The sequence below is a fragment of the Drosophila ficusphila genome, unplaced genomic scaffold (genome assembly GCF_018152265.1).
Source record: "Drosophila ficusphila isolate 14025-0441.05 unplaced genomic scaffold, ASM1815226v1 contig_414, whole genome shotgun sequence".
Taxonomy (NCBI): Eukaryota; Metazoa; Arthropoda; class Insecta; order Diptera; family Drosophilidae; genus Drosophila; species Drosophila ficusphila.
This window is the reverse complement of record NW_025064328.1, coordinates 11,002,432-11,021,033: the sequence shown is the minus strand read 5'-3', so window position 1 is coordinate 11,021,033 and position 18,602 is coordinate 11,002,432. Positions and strand designations below refer to the sequence as shown.

Below are 18,602 nucleotides of genomic sequence, written 5' to 3'. Positions count from 1 at the left end.
TCATTTCGTTTATTACAAGTTTGGTTTAAAGGTGTATTTTTCAGTGGAGTTTGTAGTTTGTTTAATGGTTTTTATATTGATTATTTTTTGGTTTGTGGTTGGGTTGCAGCGCACAACACATGAAAATAAAAACGAGAAAGAAAAACAAAAGAAAAGAAGAACGAAAAATAAATAGAATTACTTTTGACTGGACACAGGACAACTGCAAGTAAAAACTCATGTAAAATCGAAGAAAAAAAATTAAAAAAAAAAAAAAAAGGCTTAACACTTAGGGATTTAGCTGGTTAGATCAAGCTGGGTGGGAATAACCATCACAGAGAGACACACACAAATGAGAGTAGTGGAGGATTTGATTTGTCTGGGAATGGAATTGGATGAGGCGGACGCGCAATGCAAAAATTATAAATTAGTCAAAGCGTTTAAGGGGTGAATAAATATGTGTATATAAATAGTGAGGATATAAAGCATTAAAATGTCGTGGCATGATTCAAAATTAGAGTACAAAATAATAAACATATATACAGTTAAGAGATAAGATAAAAAGAAAACTCTCTCTCAATAAAAACGTTGAGCGAAATTAAGGCCAATTAGTGCAGGGTGTAAACATATTTATTTTAAAAATAAATTTAAAAAACTAAAAAAGAGGATAACTAAATTAATTGAACTGTAGCTGGAGTGCTGCTTGGGGTGGGGGTTTTTTTTTTTTTTTTTTTTTGTAGTAGTACTTTTGTAGTTGCTGTTTTGATTTTGCTTGAGAACACATCGATAAAACACGGCTGGGAATATGGATTCAGGTTGTGGTTCAGGTTCGATTCGGGTCTGGTTACTTTTTTAGTGGCATACAGAAACAAACGTTTAGATTTTGGGCTCTTAGACATAATAGAATATTAGGAATGGCAATTGTTTCCTTTGACAATTGTTTTGGCAATGTTTTTACTTAAGTTAAGCTCAATGCGGATGGCTCGCAGGATTCGAGGTTCCCAATCCAAGTCATGTGGTCCACGGGTCGATCTAAAAGAAAAGAGAAATATATTAGGTGTGCTCGGAACAGATCGGATCATAAAATGCTGGCTAGCTAGCTAACTCGGGCCAATCTCTGGTAGACTTCAACTTCGGTCACCTGGAAAGAGAAATATGTTAGTATGAGCTCTTTTAAAATAATATATTCTACCTACTACCAATATACATCAAAGGTTCGAATTTGGTTTTGTGGTTTTTATATAATTTTATTTTGACCTTCTGTTTTTACAACTATTTTTCAAAATATAATTTCTATAGATAAGTATTCATAATAAATGTTAAATTTCAATCAATTACTTGATTTACACACAAAAAACTGCAAAAAGACATAATATGTATATATATATATTTATATATTTTGTTCTAATACATTGTTTAGAATTGTTTTGTATTTTGTATTAAACTTCGTCTGCGAAAATATGTATTTAAAGTATTTACGTTTTAGTCGGATATTCAGATGTACAATCAATTTTACTAAGTTTATATAATGTGTTTAAATTTTACAATTTACAGTAAAATAACTTCCTTTTTTCACATATTGTTTATGATTTTTCATATATTTTATATATAAAATTTGTGAAAGCCAATTCCTACAAAGTTTATTTTGTAAGCCTCCGATTTAGATAAGTTTACATTTTTTTTTTTTTTTTTGAATCTGTCCTTTTTTCTGTGTTTTTCTTAAATAGGCTACGTCAATTTTATTTTCGGTTTCTATAAAAAACGAAATTTATGTGCACTTTTCTCCAAAAACGTTGAATTGCAGTTAAATTTCCAGGGATTTATTTAGATTGTTCTAGATAACTTTGCTGGGTATCAAGAATATTTTTTTTAGGTTTTATTGAATTTTTTTGAGAGCACGCACACAAACATACAGAATTATGTTTTAAATTGTACTTAATATTAATCTATGTTCCATTTTTATAGTTGCTTCTATATTCTTTGTGTTATTTCCATGAAAATACTTGCACATTGATTAAAGTTCCTTTTTCCATTTTGTCGACTGTTTTTGGGGCTTTGTTTTTTGTAATTTTGAAAATTACGATAATTCAAACGATAAACATAACCAATTATACTAAATGTGAAGACATAAAAGTTAAAGCCTAATGAAAATTAAATTGCGTGCACACAGTACGGAGTTAATGCTCCGTTTTCTTTTTTAGAAATGTATAGCTTTGTGAGAACCGAGGGAAATCGTCTTATAAACTTCTTAATAAAAATAATCAACAAATAAGAACTTTAAGATTAAATAGAGGGTACTACACGTTTCGTAGTAAAATGATATATAGAGTAGTGTGTTAAAATAATAATGAAACTGGTCTAAAACTTAAAAATGTTTGCTTCTCGACACTCAACGATTGTGTTGTACTCACACACTCCTGACCTCCTGACCTTCTGACCTCCTGACCTCCACTCAACTTTCGATCTTTAGATCTTGCGGCCTCGTTTGCTCTCCAGCTGCGGCTTCTCCGGATGATGTTTGCGCACATGGACCCCGAGATTGCCACGCTGCTTGGCCTTGTAACTGCAGTAGGGACACGGATGACACGGCTCCTTGCCACCGCACTCGACATTCTCGTGCCGGCGCAACGTGGACTTCCAGCGGTACTTCTTGCCACAATGACGGCACACATACCGCGACTCGGGATCATCGCAGGGACCCAGGGACGAATCGCTCAGCGACAGTTCGTAGGTCATCCCAGAGGGATCGTGCTCCGACTCCTCCTTCATGGGTCGCGTCGTGAGGATGGTGTAGCTCTTGCTCGAATCGTGCATGGCCAACTCCTCGGGTATGATCGTCTCCCCGCCATCCTCGTCCTGCAACTCGATGCTGTGATGATGGTGGTGCTGCTGCTCGTGCTGCTGCTGCTGGCCACTGCTGCTCTGCACCACCGTCTGGATGTGGTGCGTCTGCAGCTGGCCGGTGTGGATGTGGTGCGTCTGCTGGTCCTGATCGTGCTGGTGCACCGCCTGCAACTCCTGCGGTTCGATGGTGGTGATGTGCGTCTCGCCACCGGAGGTCTGCATGTGCTCCGTAATTTCCGAGGGTGCAAAACCAATGCCAATCTTGGTGCCGTCGGGCAGCTCGATGTCATCGATCTCGGCATACTTCACCAGGTCACTGATGATCGCCGCCGATGTGTTCGGATTGTTCAGATCGATCTCGCTAATCTCATACTTGGTGCCATCGGACAGCTCGTGATGCTGGTGCTGAATGGGCTCGTGCGTCTCCACAATCTGCAGATTCTGCACCGTCGAACCGATGATCTTGCCACGCGAGTACCGAATCCGCGAGGCAATCGGCTTTGTCTCCGCCAACTGCACGTTGCGCAGACCCACCAAATTGATCGTCTGGCCGGGATGCGCCGTGATAATGCTTTGTACTTGAGTGTGTGTGGGCTGCGCCGTCTGGATCTGGTGGTGGTGCTGCTGTTGCTGCTGATGGTGGTGCGACGTCTGCGGCACCTCCTCAATGTGAATCGTCTGGTGCTGCTGATGGTGCTCCTGGTGGTGCGGCTCCTGCGACACATGCTGGATGATCTGGTGCGGATGGATGATGGTCGAGCTCGTGTGCGCTTGATGTGTGGCAATCGTTGTGGTTGCCGGGATTATCTTCTTGATGTTGATAAGCTCTGGAATTGGAGGAGCAAAGAAAAGGGTTTGTTAGTTAAAATATAAACCAGTTTAATTAATAAATTCAGTCTACTCGCTTGTTAATAAAATTCAATATCTAACGACCTAATGCATTTATGAGTTACCTCTTTAAAGAAGGAAACCCCTTAGATATTAAATCAAAGTAGTTGAATAAGATTTTCTAAAATGTAAGATATAATTCTTTAAAAAAGAAACACATTAAATATTTAAGCAAATTAATTAACTAGGATTTCCTAAGCAATATGTATACCCTTTTAAACCAATACATTTTATTGGATTTCTGATTTGTAATTGACTAAATATTTTTACTGAATTTACTTTTTCTTTGGAAAGAATGTTCTTCTATTGTGACTTTACTCTTAATTAAATAGTATTAAATCGCATATTGCACTTAAGGTGCCTCATTGCAATTATAGATTCCAAGTTGATCTGAGTTATGGACTTACCGCATTCCGATGAGGGCAACTTGATGGGCGTGCTGGTCAGGGTGGTGAGCGTGGGCTTGGTTTCCGAGTGCGAAGCGGTGGCGGCGTTCAAGAGTTCCGTGATCGTGGGCGTGGGCTGGCCAGCTGGGCCAGTGACAGTGACTGCAGCAGTTGCCTGCTGTGCCGCCGCCTGATTCTCATCCAACTTGGTGGCCGTGATGTTGCTCAACTTCTTCACGTGCAGCACGAATCCATCTTTGTTCTGGGTGATCACGATGTCATTGCTCTCCAAGAGACAGTCGTCCAGTTCGAATTCATCCTGGGTTCCTTCGGTCTGTTCGCCTTTGTCCTGCTTGGAGGCTGCAGAGTTGAATGATTGAAGGTTAGTAAGAGTTTGGGATTTACAAATTTACCGCTTAGTGGAAGTAGTTAAGCTCAGCTCCTGTCACTAATCCTTTTGAACTCTTTTTATTTTTTTTATTACTTTTTTTGTAGCATCTTAACTTGGTAAAAACAAGCAAACAGTGTTTTCGTTTCCGTTTTAGTTCTTAAGCTAGGTTCTTAAATTTATGGATTTGTATATATAGATGTGTGTTGGTGGATTGTGTTTGCTGTACAGCACAATTAAATGAGAACCAAGGACAAACAAAATACCACAGCCAAAAAAAGGAATAAAAAACCGTGCCCCTAAAAAAGCTTAACTAACTTAACGCCTACAGAAGAATTCAATAATGACACGTTTCAATTTTGGTTACAAAAAGGCATTTTTTATTAACATTAGAAGGCGGCGGATCGGGTTTCTTTTTTTTTCTTTTCTCCCCCCTTGGAAAACTTACCTGACCGAGATCGGATTAGAAACTAGTTATTAAGGGTAATAAATCAAGGAACTTTGCCCCCAAGGGAAGATTCAAACAGACCACGGGCCAAAGCCCGGCCCAAAACAGGAACTCCCCGTCTATTTATGGGAACCTCGCCAGATGCCGATCCCAAACCCAATGAGGTGTCTCGAAAGTGCTCCGGATGCTGCTTCTTTACGTGCATATTAAGGGTGTGCTTATAACGCGCCACATAGGAACAATAGCGACACTTCTCCGTGGGCAGATGACCACACTCGTATCTCAAGTGCCTCGATAGGTTCTTCTTGTAGGTGTAGGCCTTCTCGCAACGTGGACAAATGTGCGAGTTATTCGAGGGGGAGACATTGTTCAGCGAGGTTACGGATTTCACGGATATCGTCCAGGCGTTCTCTAAAAAAGTTGCGAGAAAGAAACGAAATAGGTTAGAGAATTGGTCATCAGTTCAAAATGTGTTTCTTCTATGGGAGCGAAAACAAAAAAGTTAGACAAAAATCATATGGGGTCTGATGATGAATGCTATATGTATGATATATGTATGAATGGTTTTATATATTTTTTTTGTATAACCAACTACCAGTTCAATTGCACAGCGATAGAGAATTATTGTAGCAGAAAGTTACATCGGTAGCTAAAGGAGAGTTACGATCTAGAACTAAACAAAAAAGAGGAAACAAGTTGTCTTACCATTGCACATATTCTTTTTTAAATCATTTTTGTTTGTAAAATTAAAATAAGAAAGAGCTAAAGTATTTTTTTTTTCAGTTGAGGCAATGACTTGGCCCACAGTTGCAGGTAGTACCGTCTACTATGGCGTAACGGTAGCAATGGTTTAAGTTTTTTGTTTTAAACAAACCATTGACCTGACTCTTGACCCTTCGTCATAGTTGATCTGTAAGTATGAAAATTGATTAGTTCAGACAAACTCAACCTGGTAGGTAACCAAACCCCGATTTTCCCAAAAATAATAATTAATTGTCTTGTTTATTTTTTGGGGTTTCAACATTTCAATATCAATCTTTATTATTCTTGTTGTTTGTTTGTTTTGTTTTTTTCTGTTACCACTTTCTTCAAACAATGTGTATATAAACGATTCCATATATAATGCCATTTGTTCAGTTTTCGCAAAAATAACAATTTTTGGGGTTAAATGGTTTCTCGAAAAATTAAAACATAATCCCAAATGGTCTTAGCTTGGTTTTGGTTACATCAATTTTTGTTTTTATTTTTTGTTCATTGTTTAATCCTACCACTTGTTATTACAATTATTAATAATTATTAATTGGTTTTTGTTTTATTTCATGTTTTTTTTTAAGGTACTAACAATATCAGCTTCGTCAATGAAAGTTTTTCTTGCTTTTTCTCGGTTTACTTTTATTTATTATTCCTGTTGTATAAATTTGTTTCATAATTTCGCCTTTTCCGTGGTTTCGTTAACAATAAATATATGTATATATCATTTATCAATTTACTCGGTTTCATTGTTGTTAAATATTACGCTACAAAAAATAAACAACTTTCGTTACAATTAAACTTTCCTTCCGGTTGTTCTTGGTTGCTCTTGTTCTGGTAATTATTGTTTTTGGTTTGATTATATATATATATAATATATATATATATTCGTTAATCCTTTTAGACTGTTATGGCAATTTCTTTGTTCCAAATACACTTTTACTAAAACGTTTTCTTGTCTGTTTGCTGTTTTCGCTTTGTTCAGTTTTCGTCTAAAATATATATATATTGGTATATGTATATGTCCTTGTATATATGTGTGTATATATATATATTTTTGGTTGGTTTCTTTGGAGTATATTTTGTTCATTATTTTGTAACTTACATAGTTAACTCTAATTTTTTTTATGGTTTTTTTTCGCAAACGGTTTTCTGCTCTTAGTCAATAAATATTATTTAACAATATAACAAAAGTTAAAACATAAAGAGTTCTCTGGTTAAATTAATGTGAAACGATATATATTTGTATGTGTAATAATAATATTAAAACAGTGTTAAAACTAATTTAAAGAAAAACGATTTAACAAAAAAGTTACTTCGAAACATTCCATGTTTCATTCCCTTTATCTAAACTTTAACAGCGAAAAAATAATAATAATAATTTAGCTACTCGCAACAAGATCTTAGTAAATTAGTTCAACAAAAAACATAAATTATACAAGTAAAGCGAATAATTCTCAAATAAATTTCAACTAATTTGAAAGCATTATTTTCACTATTTTCTTCAAAAAGCTCCACAATTTGTCTTGTTCGCTTGGTTTTCTTTCTTTCGGGGGTTACAAAATGTTTCTTTAGACTATTCATTTCAAAAATTGACTTTGGCAAATAGCCGCACAAGACAAATTGTTAACAAACTTTTGAAGTATTGCACTTGTGGCAGAATTTTGTAAACAAATTGAATTAAATCAATCAAAAATTTGCCTTTGGTATTAGTTATTTGCGGGGGGAGGAGGTGAACATGTGCTAATTCCGACAGTTGACACTAAAATCAAATTACCGCCGACTAAAAGCTAAATTTAGTTGCCTGAATTAACGTATATCACTAACAAGTAATTAGTTTTCTTAGCCAAATAAGTCGATTGGATGTTTGATTTAGTGTCAAAGTCGGTCTTAAACTGCAGTTAGTACTTCACTATAATTGATTTTCATTCGTTTTTATCTTCCTTTATACTGTGTATAATTTGTCTAGTTCATTCGAGTTTATACAGTTTTTCTATTGCTGTTGGTTTCTCTGTATTCTGTATTCATATAATATTTGTTTATTGTACTGTCATATACATGTATTTTGCATATATGCGTAGGTTTATTATCTGCAACCCAAAGATTAACAATCAACAAGCAACAAACAATATATATCCTGCGCTCCTTTCTTCTTACTGCTTTCCTAACTAGAAATTATTTTTAGTTGCCTCCTTCTTAGGTTATATATATATGTATTCTCGTATAATTTCAATAATTTATCATTTATATATAATATATATATATATATATTAAAAATTTGTTTGATAATGGCACTCTCATAGCATTTAGTTGTCACTTTTGCCGTCAAAAATTTCGCTAAAATCAATTTTTGAACTAACAACGAAAATGTACTAAAAATTACACTTCTCAACAGAATCGTTTATCGTCTTCGAATGCAACAACAAATCATATTGGTTTACATATATATATCTATATGTGAGTATATTGTTCGATCTCTTCTATGGCTTCTTCCTCTCTAAAGCAGCATTGAATTTTTATTTTCAGTTTTGGTGGAGAATTTCTAATGGCACAAAATGTCTATTTCTTGTTTTTCTGGTACAAAATCTTTTAACCAATTGGCACACACACACACGCACAGGGATACGCACACCCACCCACACACACTCACACACTGTCACACCCATCCACTCATACATATATCTTTATATTTGGCGATGTGAGTATAATTTACCAACATCCTATCTTCTTTACTGACTTTAACAATTTCCTTTCCTTAATATCCTTTTTTGTTCAACAGACAACATTTTTGCTAATATAGCATTATATATAGTTCTATATGTGTATATTTTTATGTAGATGTGGTTGTTTCCTCATATGTATATGTTTTGTATATATGTATATAAACTCTTTTTACTATTTTCGTTCTTGGAACCATGTAACAAATCTTCCTGCAATCCCCATTTTATCCATCTGCCTCCGCTAAACATTCGCGATGCCTAACCAAAGTTGACTCTATGAGACTTAATGTGTGCTTTAACTGGTTGCATACAGTGAGACCTCACTGTGGTTACATGTTAGTTACTCCAAAAAGTTTCACTGTAGATAACCAGAGTGTGGTGTGGTTGGTGTGTCTGTCCTATGTTCCTGGCATAATAACAACTTAAACAATAACATATAGTTCTTTGTTTGTTTGATGATTTTCTTGCTCTGTTCTTATTGTTTTTGATGTCATCCACTCTCGCATTTCAGGTTTAGTTAATTTCGTGGTTGGTGTGGCATAACAAGAATTGTATTAATTATTATTATATTAGAAATATATAATAGATATATATTTGGCAACAAATAAACACAGTACGTTTTGTTATATGCATTTCTGTTTTTTTCTTTTTTTCTGTTTCTGTTTCTGTTCTCGCTTCCTGTCGGTTGTTATATATGCATTTCTCTCATTTGTTAATTTCACTAAGTTTTGCTTGGTTTAGTTTCTATATTATTTATATATTTTAACTAAAATTACGTAGTTTTGGTTAGTTTGACTAAAATTGTTTTGCTCTTAGCTTCCTTGCGTGTATGTTTTCTCTTTTTTGTTTTGTTTAATTTTTTAACTTTTGTTTTATTAACGTTTGTTTGTTGTTTGCCTCTCTGTTCTATTCCTTAGTTTAGTTTCTTTTTTTTTTTTTTTTGTTTTGTTGGTTTTCTTAGGTTTTTTAAATCTGGTTTTACATTTTACTAAAATCCTATAAAATGTTCACTGACTGCATTTAATATATATGTGTATATATTGTTGTTCTAGCTTGTTAAATATTTCGTTTTTCACTTGTTCTTTAACTAAGTATTCTGTTTGTTTCTTTAATGCTCAGTTTCAACAATAATTCTCATCATATATACTATATATATAGATTGGTTGGTTTTTGTTTTTTTTATCCATTTTCTTTATAAATGATGTGGCATCCAATAAATTCGTTTTGTTGTTTGTTATTTGTAATTGTTCTTGGTTTTATCTAATTGTTCTATATATCATTTTGTTCTTCTTGTTTGTTTGTTTGTTTGTTGTGTTGCTGTATTGTGTGTATGTGTAATATACGTGTATATAATCATGTTCATGTTCATCATTTTGATCATCAGTTGATCATCTGCCTATTGGGATAACGCTTATTCTATTTGATTTTAAAGAAAACATTATCTCATAAGTAATATTTGACACAGACACCGCTCTCAAGGTGTCGCTTTAGGTGGGAGCTTTGTGAAAATGCTTTGCCGCACATCAGACAGCGAAATTTTTTCTGTCCACCACATTCATATCTGGAGGGGAAGACATCGCATCAGATGGATGATATATAGATATAGACAGAGAGAAAGAGGGGGGGCAGAGAGAGACAGGTATCAGTATCACAGGTATATCATCAGACAGACCGACCAAAGATCGACAATTATAATTATAATCGATTATACTTCACTCACCTGATATGTCGTTGCAGCGAGCTGGCGTCCTTGTAGCTCTTCAGGCAATTGAATCTCGGGCACTGGTATCGTCCATCCGGATTGATAAACTTGAACAGATCGGAGAACTTTAGCTCGTACCAGTAGTCGCGGATCAGGGATTGCGCCGAACTGGCCGATGTGCCTCCAGGTGGCGGCGGAGTTTGGCTCGAGTTGGAGGCATAGCTGCTTGGAGCTACAAATTAGATGTTTAGCATTTTTTTTGTATATAGAAGGAGAAGAAAGAGAGATATATAACATCATGAGTCTCGGATTGTTCCATTTGATCAGTGAACTTCTTACACAACTAAAGCAGATATTTTTTTGATTTGAAAAAGTAACAAGATTTCAGTATAAAAAAACATTTCGAGAGTTCAAAAAAACAATTTTCTTTTTTAGATAGAATTTTGTAAAGTTAATCTTTGCATTGAGTATTTGTAAATTAAAATAGAAATAGTAATAAAGTGGTGATATTTACAGTTAGTGTGTGTTGCGGGGTGTTTTTGCTTGATTTTAAAATATTTGTATTTTGTGTGGGCGTGGCATGGTGAAGCGTGAGCAGAGCTAGCAGCAGTAGTTGCAGATTTGGCTTGGTTTTATTTATTTGCTGGGTTTGCTTTTTTTTTTTTTTTTTTTTTTTTTTTTGATTTTTTTGAATGAACGCTGTGGGATGATGACTGATCTTGACTGAAGATGATGCTTATGATGGTTGGTTGGTGATGCTTGATATGGGTCTGCAATGAAACATGTTTAGTAAACTGGACGGCAGAAAGACGTTAAGAAGAGAGCGACCCACTAGTTATACAAACGGTTTCTTGATCAATACAATTTTATTCGAGTTACAAAAATATCCATATATATATGCATATAAAAAATACTTAGTTATGGCTCTGACATATAAAAATAGTTGCTTTGTTTTTCGGTTATAAATATATAGTGGCTTAGATGACTAGCTAAATATCGTTCTCGCTTGTTATACTCGTGTGTTCACAAATTCGTTTCACATTTTTCAACGGCTCACAAAATTTATAGTTTTATAGTTAACTGCTTAAGACTCGGGCTTTAAGTTTCTTTGTTCTTTTTGTTTCTTTGGCTGCTCTGTAAATAAATGCTTGTTTTTATATTTGAACTATTTGTTTGCGGCTGTTTAGTTTTAGTTAATTGTTTGTTGTACTTGTACTGTTGGTTGCATTTCATTTGTATTCACTTGAGATCCTTGTCTATCAGTTAGTCATAATCCTAGCTAGCAAAGGAACTTAGATTGTACGAACTTAATCCACAAACGTTTAGTTAGTTAGTTAGTTGTTTTTTTTTTTTTTGGAATTTCGCTGATTTGGCATGGCCTCTCTTAACTACAAACTAGACTATATCGAAAAATGTTTCACTTTTTGGTCTTTTGGTATTTTGGTTTCTGGTTTTTCTTAGGAATGCAAAGTGTGCGGGGTCGTCGACCCCTAAAACTACTCTCAGTAGTTTAACCCCCTCCTCCCTGACTTAGTTTCGTTCACGTTTTCTCTTTGGACTTTTTGGCTTACTGAACTAACAACTAAAGACTACCAATTTGAAACTTAAATTAACTTAGGAAAAAAGCCAGACTAGCTGAAGCAAATTTATGATTGCGAAAAATTTGTTGTGCTTAACTTAAGTCTAAAATACGAATACGAATTTTAAATGAGAACCGAGGAACGGTCGACTGCAATGATTGGAATGCTAAGCAGGCAGCAGGTTGAGTGCGCATTTGTATATCATCTACATGAATTAACCAATTTTATGCAAATCGCGTTTACCATAATACAAAGTGAAAGCTGAAAATTTGCATTTATTTTGCTTTTCGATAAATAAAAAAGTTCCTGCGCGAGCTCAGTAGATCATTGCAGTCTGTCCTGGATGGTTGGCTTGTTTTTACCGGTTTTTCATTTATAAATACATAAACTGAATGTATAATAATACGTGCTCAGATGGCTAAAAAACTGAACTTCTTGGACTGGATTAGAGATGGATTTATAATAGTTGGTTATTCATCAGGGCCCTGCCCCTATGCGGTTGCCTCCCATTTGGTTTGGATGCCGGTGGAGGCCTGCATCTGAAAGGCCAGCGGCAGGAAGTCCTTTTTCATTTTGGCAAAGTGGGTCTTGATGTGCTTGGTCAGGTTGTCGCTCCTCTTGGCCGCATAATTGCAGCTGGGGCACTGGAAGATGGGTCTTTCGGTGGTGAAGCGGCACTCGAATCGTCGATGGCGACTGAGACTCTTGCGCGTTTTGTAGGACTTGCCGCACTGATCGCAGGCGTGCTGATACCAGGTTAGTACGAAATCTGCAATGTAGATGTGTGGGTGCGGGGCGGAGAAAGGAGAAAGGCACACGAACACGGATGGGTGAGTGAGTGGGTGAAAGTGATCGAGTTGAGTTGGTTGGTTGATTGATTGATTGATTGATTGATTGATTGTTGATATACAATGATTCGATTCCTGATCGTGTATGACTGACTGTATATATATTCATTTAATATCTGTCTGATATATGCTGCTTTACACATTTTTATTTCTGTACTTTTTGAGCAAGTCAAATTTGCTAAGCTACAAAAAATCAAGAAAAAAAATAATATAAAAAAAATATATTAAAACGAAATTCATAAATATTAAACGACTTAAAAAACATGTCAAGCATTCCAAAAACTATAATATTTAAACTATTTTGACGGGAAAATAAACAGGTACATATGTATATTTAAAACATCGAGATCGCTTAGAATTAGAAAAGTTCAGCCCATAATATAGGTATATATATTTGTAAAAAAAACCCAAGTGGAACCGCCTTAAAAACTAGAAAAACGTCTGTGTAAGAAAAAACATCAAGTGTTAAAGAATTTATTTTGGTTTTGCAAATATTTCATTGAAAGAGAGACACACAAATACATTATCAAATAGAGAAAGATTAAGACTAGGAAATGGAAAAAGCCACACAAAAAGCTTAAAGGACACACACGCTCAAACACAATCGCCAAAAGAACACACACGCATTTAGGCCACAAAAGCAGACACATGAGAGAACCCAAGCAAGGAAGTGAAAAATAGACACGAATTATGTTGAGAACATGCTGATAAGGCGATCCAGTGCGTTAAGGATCTCGAATGCAAATCAAACATTACATTAAATCCAGATAGGATTATTAATCCTGGAACCATTATAAAGCTTCATTAGATCCCGAAACGCACTGTATCGCACTGGAATGTACGTGTAGATCAAGTTGAAAACCCAGACAAAAACAATTCGAGGCGAGAGTTTACACAGAACAAAGATATATATCATAGAATATATATATAAAGAAATATATGTGGTATATAATACTGTAAGTGACAGACTTTTCTTTTGCCGGTCCGTTGCAGCAGACAGTTGAGTTTTCCAGGACAATACTCGGAGTACTTGGAGGAATCGGTCGGCCTCATAGATAGTAGTATGTGGATAGTAGGTAGTAGATATTTGGAGTAGTAGTGGTGGATGGAGTAGTGGGGTAGTACAACAGTTTTGTTTGTAGAGACATCTAAAAGAAATTTAGTAATAAAAATAGGTTAGTGAAAAATTCGCACAATTTTCGCACAACACAACAAAAAAAAAAAAAACGACAAAACTGAACGAGGGGAAAAATGGAGAACAGAAAAACAAACACGAAAACTAAAACATTGATGGAGGATGGTATGAACAAAAGATGATAATGCAAAATCGGATGACGATGATAAAGAATGGATCGGGAATGAGAACACAGGCGGGCTATAAAAAAAAAAATAAAATTTTCAATTGCTGAAAAGTGAATACATAAATATAGTTTTTCTTGCATTTGGTGTTTTTTCGTTATTTATTCAATTAAAAATATAATTTTCTCATTGTTTCGTTTGGACTTTGGATAAATTAGGCATTAACTTTAAGTATACATGCTACAAATGTATAATATAATAACTTAACTAGGTCATACAATTTGGTGGCATATCATTTGGAATAAGTGCATTACAATTATAATCTACCTCCATGGCTTCCTCTATTTCTTTCGAGAGGTAAGTTTGGTGGCTAGTTGAGTATTTTGTATTTTTTGGATTTGATCAAATTGAAATTACTCAACTTGTAGTAAAAGATTTGATATTCTCTCTTGACTTTTGGTTGGTTTTTTTTTTTTTGTTTGTTCGTTTTTGGTTTCATCTTATATGACTAACAAATAGTTTAGGTGCTGGACACTTTCTTGGATAAAGTAATCCCATCCCTGTCATGCAGCAAAAAAGTTCTTATAAAATTACAAATTCGTGACGGTTCAAGTTCGTTATCGTTCGATTTTTAGGAAAGTTTCGTTGGCTGACTCAACATTGTGATATTGACAAATTTTTTAAGACACATTTTGTCTAGCACGCGACTCACAAAAATTACAAAATTAAGATGATCTTTCGAAATGGAATGTCTACATTTGAGATTCTCGTACGGGGGCAATTACATATAGTAAAATGAAGGGGCGGGGTCGAAAACGTATGGATACAGTTATAAATATACGTAGAGCCTCGGCTCTTGACAAAATAAAATGAGAGATTCTTTGAGTTTTCAATAAATAAGATGTATATAAATATATAAATGTAGTAGCTATATAGTCGAAGGGGGATGTTGGGTTGGGTTGAGGTGCTGCTTAGTTATTGTTGTAAGCAAATGGCATCGTGTTCATCAGTCGCTCCTTGAGCAATGAATTCGATATGATCTGCAGGCCGAGCTTCATGTTCCACTCCTCGTTCATCAGGTGCTGCACCTTGCCGGGCGTCACCGGTTCCGGCTTGATCCCGAGTGCTGCTGCAGCCTCGGCTTGTGCGGCAACCAATGATGCCTCCGCATCATCGGCGTCCACCGCATGTCGATGTCCCGACGATTCGTTGTTGTTCTGGCCAGCCGCTGCTGCTGCTGCAGCTGCCGCCGCTGCCGCTTGCTCCTCAACGACGGCTGCTGCCGCCGAGATCGCTGTGATGGCACCCGTCAACCCGTAAGTGGTCATCGGCATTATGTGCGGCGGCAATGGGGAAGTGCATCGCGAACCGGGCAGATTCTCGTTCTCGTAGTTCTCCTTGCGCAGCGACAGATTCTCCGGTATGGGACTCTCGCAGCCGTTGTGCGATCCAGCACTGCCCACACTCGCCCCACAATCACCGACAGAGCCTCCAACGCTGCCACCTGCCATCTGCTGGAGACCGACTAGACCATTGCCGGGCTGATGCTTCAAGTCCAGCGAACCGCCGCCGCCGCCGAGCGAAGAGCGCGAACCACTGCCGGTGGTCATTTGGGCAATCGCCGGCGGAATGCCGTGCTTGGAGACCAGATGACGCACCATGTGGTACTTGCGACGGAATCGAGAGCTGCAAAACTCGCAATTGAAGCGCGGCGGGATGCCAATGCACTCGTCGCGCATGTGCCGCTGCAGGTGGCGCTTGCGCAGATAGCTCTTGTTGCAGACGGCGCAGTGGAATCGCTCCTTGTACTGATCCGTGTCCGCATCGTCGCTGCCACCGAAGATGCTGTGCTTGTAATCGTACTTCAGGTCTGATGGATTCGAAAACAACCAAACATCGAATCCCGGCGATCGTTGGTTAGTGGTGTTGTGATGTGATTTTGGTGTGTGTGTGGTTGGTGGTGGAGATTTATGTGGTTTTGTGGTGATTGATTTTAGGTTGATTGTTATTGGTGATTTGGGGAAGATTAGAAGAGTCGATTCGATTCGATTTGATTGGTTTGTTTTGGTTTGGTTTTGATGTTTTTGTGGGGGTGGTCGTATGAAATGAAAATGAAAAGAAAATAAAAAGAAACATGTGTGAAAAATCATAAACACAAGGTCCAGTATTAGGCTTAATGGTAATTGAGATATAAACAAGACTCAAAATCGTCGCTTTAAATATTGTTTATGGAATTAACTTAAAACTAAACTTAATTGTCAATTTTCATTGCTTTCATTTTTTGAGAAGTTGAAGGAAAACTAATACAAATTATACAATCCAATGTCTAAATCAAGTTTTACATAATGTTACAAATTCATTTTCAACAAAAACTACTATAGAAAGTCTACTCTAAACAATTGTCAAGGAAAACAATAATTGAAATAAATACATTGTAAATACTTTCGCTAACAAAAATACAAAATATAAGTTAAGAAACTATTGTATAACAAATATCAAATACTTATCAAAATAAATTGTTAGACGTTAAACAAAAATTGTAATTTTAGGTTAAACCTTTTAAGATAAATAAAAACTTCAGTTGTATAATAAAATGTGTTAAAAATTATACATTTGGCTTGGTCAAACATTTTGTTTAATATTTTTTTTTTTTTTTTTTGATGGTTTCGTGTTAAACACTGTAAGAAAACTTTTCAGAGGTTTGTGTTGTTTGGTGTCTCCAAAGGAAATTCTGGCATCACTGGCTCTAAAAATACACGTGGTTCAAAGTTTATGTAGGTGACAAAAAATCAACTTTCGTTTCAATAAATATTCGTACACATATATTTAACTTCAGATATTGACTTAGCAGACAGACACAGAACAATGGGGCGATATATTGAACAACGTTTCTTAGATATAAAAAGGGGTTTTTTCTCTTTCATGTAGATGTATAACAGCCAGTTTTGATCTCGATCTCGATCTCGGAATCACATTCCACCTATAAATCCTATTAGACTTTCTTCAGCTGGTGAATGCCGTGCTTCTGCCTCAAATGGAGTTTCAGATCGTAGCGCCACGAGCAGCTAAAGTTGCAGAACTCGCAATGGAATTGCACACTGGTCTTTTTGGCCGCCAGGGAGGAGCTGTTGTTGTTGCCACTGCTACAGATGTTGTTGTTATTGTTGTTGCTGCTGGGATTGCTGCTACTGCTGCTTGTGTTGCCACTGGCAGAGATGTGGTTGCGTTGCGGTTTACTGGTCGAGGCGGGACGTATGCTGCTGTTGAGCAGATTGGCCAACTGAAACGAGGCTGCCGCCGCAGACATCTGACAACCGCTGCAGTTGCTGGTGTTGCAATGAAGCTGCTGGTGTTGATGTTGCTGCTGGCCAGTTGCCTGCAACTGCAAGTGGTTAACAATGGCTTCCGCTTGGCCAGAGTTACCGCATTTGTACATTCTGCGTATCGTTACTTCCGGCTCACAAATCTCAGCAGCAGGCGCAGCACCACTGTTGCTATGATTGCTGCCGCTGCTGTTGCCACTGTTGTTGCTGTGGTGCTGGTGGTGTGGCATCTGCTGCTGCTGCTGGTGGTTGAGGCTGCTCTGGTGCTGCTGCTCCATTGGCTTCTTGCTCGCCGCGTTGGCCGCTGCTATAACTGCCGTGGCATAATTACAGTAAAGCGTCCTTAAATCTGTAAGAATTGTGATTGGGTTTTTGTCTAAGATTTGCTGAGACTGTTTAACGATTTCTTACAGAGAGTACAGGGAAGTCAGAGAGAAAGGAGGTAGAGTCGAGATATAGAAAGATATGGCGGGTGGTGGTGTTGTATTTCTTTTTTTTTGTGTGGAATGTGTTCGTGTTGTGTCTTCGCTGTTGATTTTTTTTGTTTTGTTTTTGTTTCATTTTTACAGTGTGTTGTTGTTGTTTCGCTTAGAGCTATATATATCTTGTATTATGCAGTATATAAAATGTGGATTAGGTTAACCGACGCCGCCATTACATGGATATACATTTCGCCGCAGTTAAAACTTAAGTTAAACTTAAAGGTAAACACAAAAATAATCAACTTTGGCACCAACAAAATGTTCGAGAAAATGTTATTTACCAAAAATAATCGAGTAATTAAATTAATTTTGAAACTTCGTTTCCATGTGTTTTCATTCATATTTTTTTTTCGTTTCATGCATCAATTGAAAAACGCATTTTTTTTGGTTTGGTTTATAAAAAACGTGGCATTTATTTTTAGTTTATCGCTTTCTCCTTCTCTTTTTATACCCTTGCAGAGCAAAGGGTATTATAATTTTGGCCAGAAGTTTGCAACGCAGTGAAGGAGACACCTTAGACCCCATAAAGTATATATATTCTTGATCAGCATCACCATCTGAATCGAAATACGTCTGTACGTCTGTCCGTCTGTCTGTCTGTCCGTCTGTCCGTCTGTCCGTCTGTCCGTCTGTCCGTCTGTCCTCCTGTCCGTTTCTGCCCAAACTAGTCTCTCATTTTTAAAGCTATCTTGCTGAAACTTTCCCAAAAGGTGTGTAGCTATTGCACGCAGTATATAAGTCGGAACGGGCAAGATCGGGCGACTATATAGGATAGCTCCCATACAAGGGATTGAAATACAAAATTCTAACGCCGTTGTTTTTGATCAGATCGACTTGATTTCTTCCACATGGCGTTTTCTAGTTACTATTGAATTTCGGGTTAAATTTGATCGAAATCGGATAACTTGATCATATAGCTGCCATAGGAGAGATCAAAAAATATATATAGAATTAATGGAAATTAA

General features: G+C 36.7%; 1 protein-coding gene across 15 annotated transcripts in view; it reads right to left on the bottom strand.

Moving 5' to 3' along the window:
- LOC108096512 (longitudinals lacking protein, isoforms F/I/K/T) overlaps nt 1–18,602 on the bottom strand; it is a 63,457-nt gene that overhangs the window by 24,527 nt on the left and 20,328 nt on the right. For 3 of the 15 annotated variants that reach the window (XM_017198124.2, XM_017198122.2, XM_017198125.2), the window contains exons 6-7: nt 4,119–4,457; nt 592–3,650 (exon numbers count right to left, since the gene is read on the bottom strand). The exons of 8 other annotated variants lie outside the window; for them this stretch is intronic. In XM_017198124.2, the coding sequence (XP_017053613.1) occupies nt 2,446–3,650; nt 4,119–4,457 (1,544 nt within the window). In that variant the 3' untranslated portion in view covers nt 592–2,445. Of the gene's footprint in view, nt 1–591; nt 3,651–4,118; nt 4,458–5,934; nt 9,965–10,123; nt 10,338–11,434; nt 12,455–13,974; nt 15,703–16,631; nt 17,505–18,602 lie in introns of those variants that run through there. 4 more of the 15 variants (XM_017198138.2, XM_017198139.2, XM_017198129.2 and 1 more) reach the window with 4 other exon arrangements.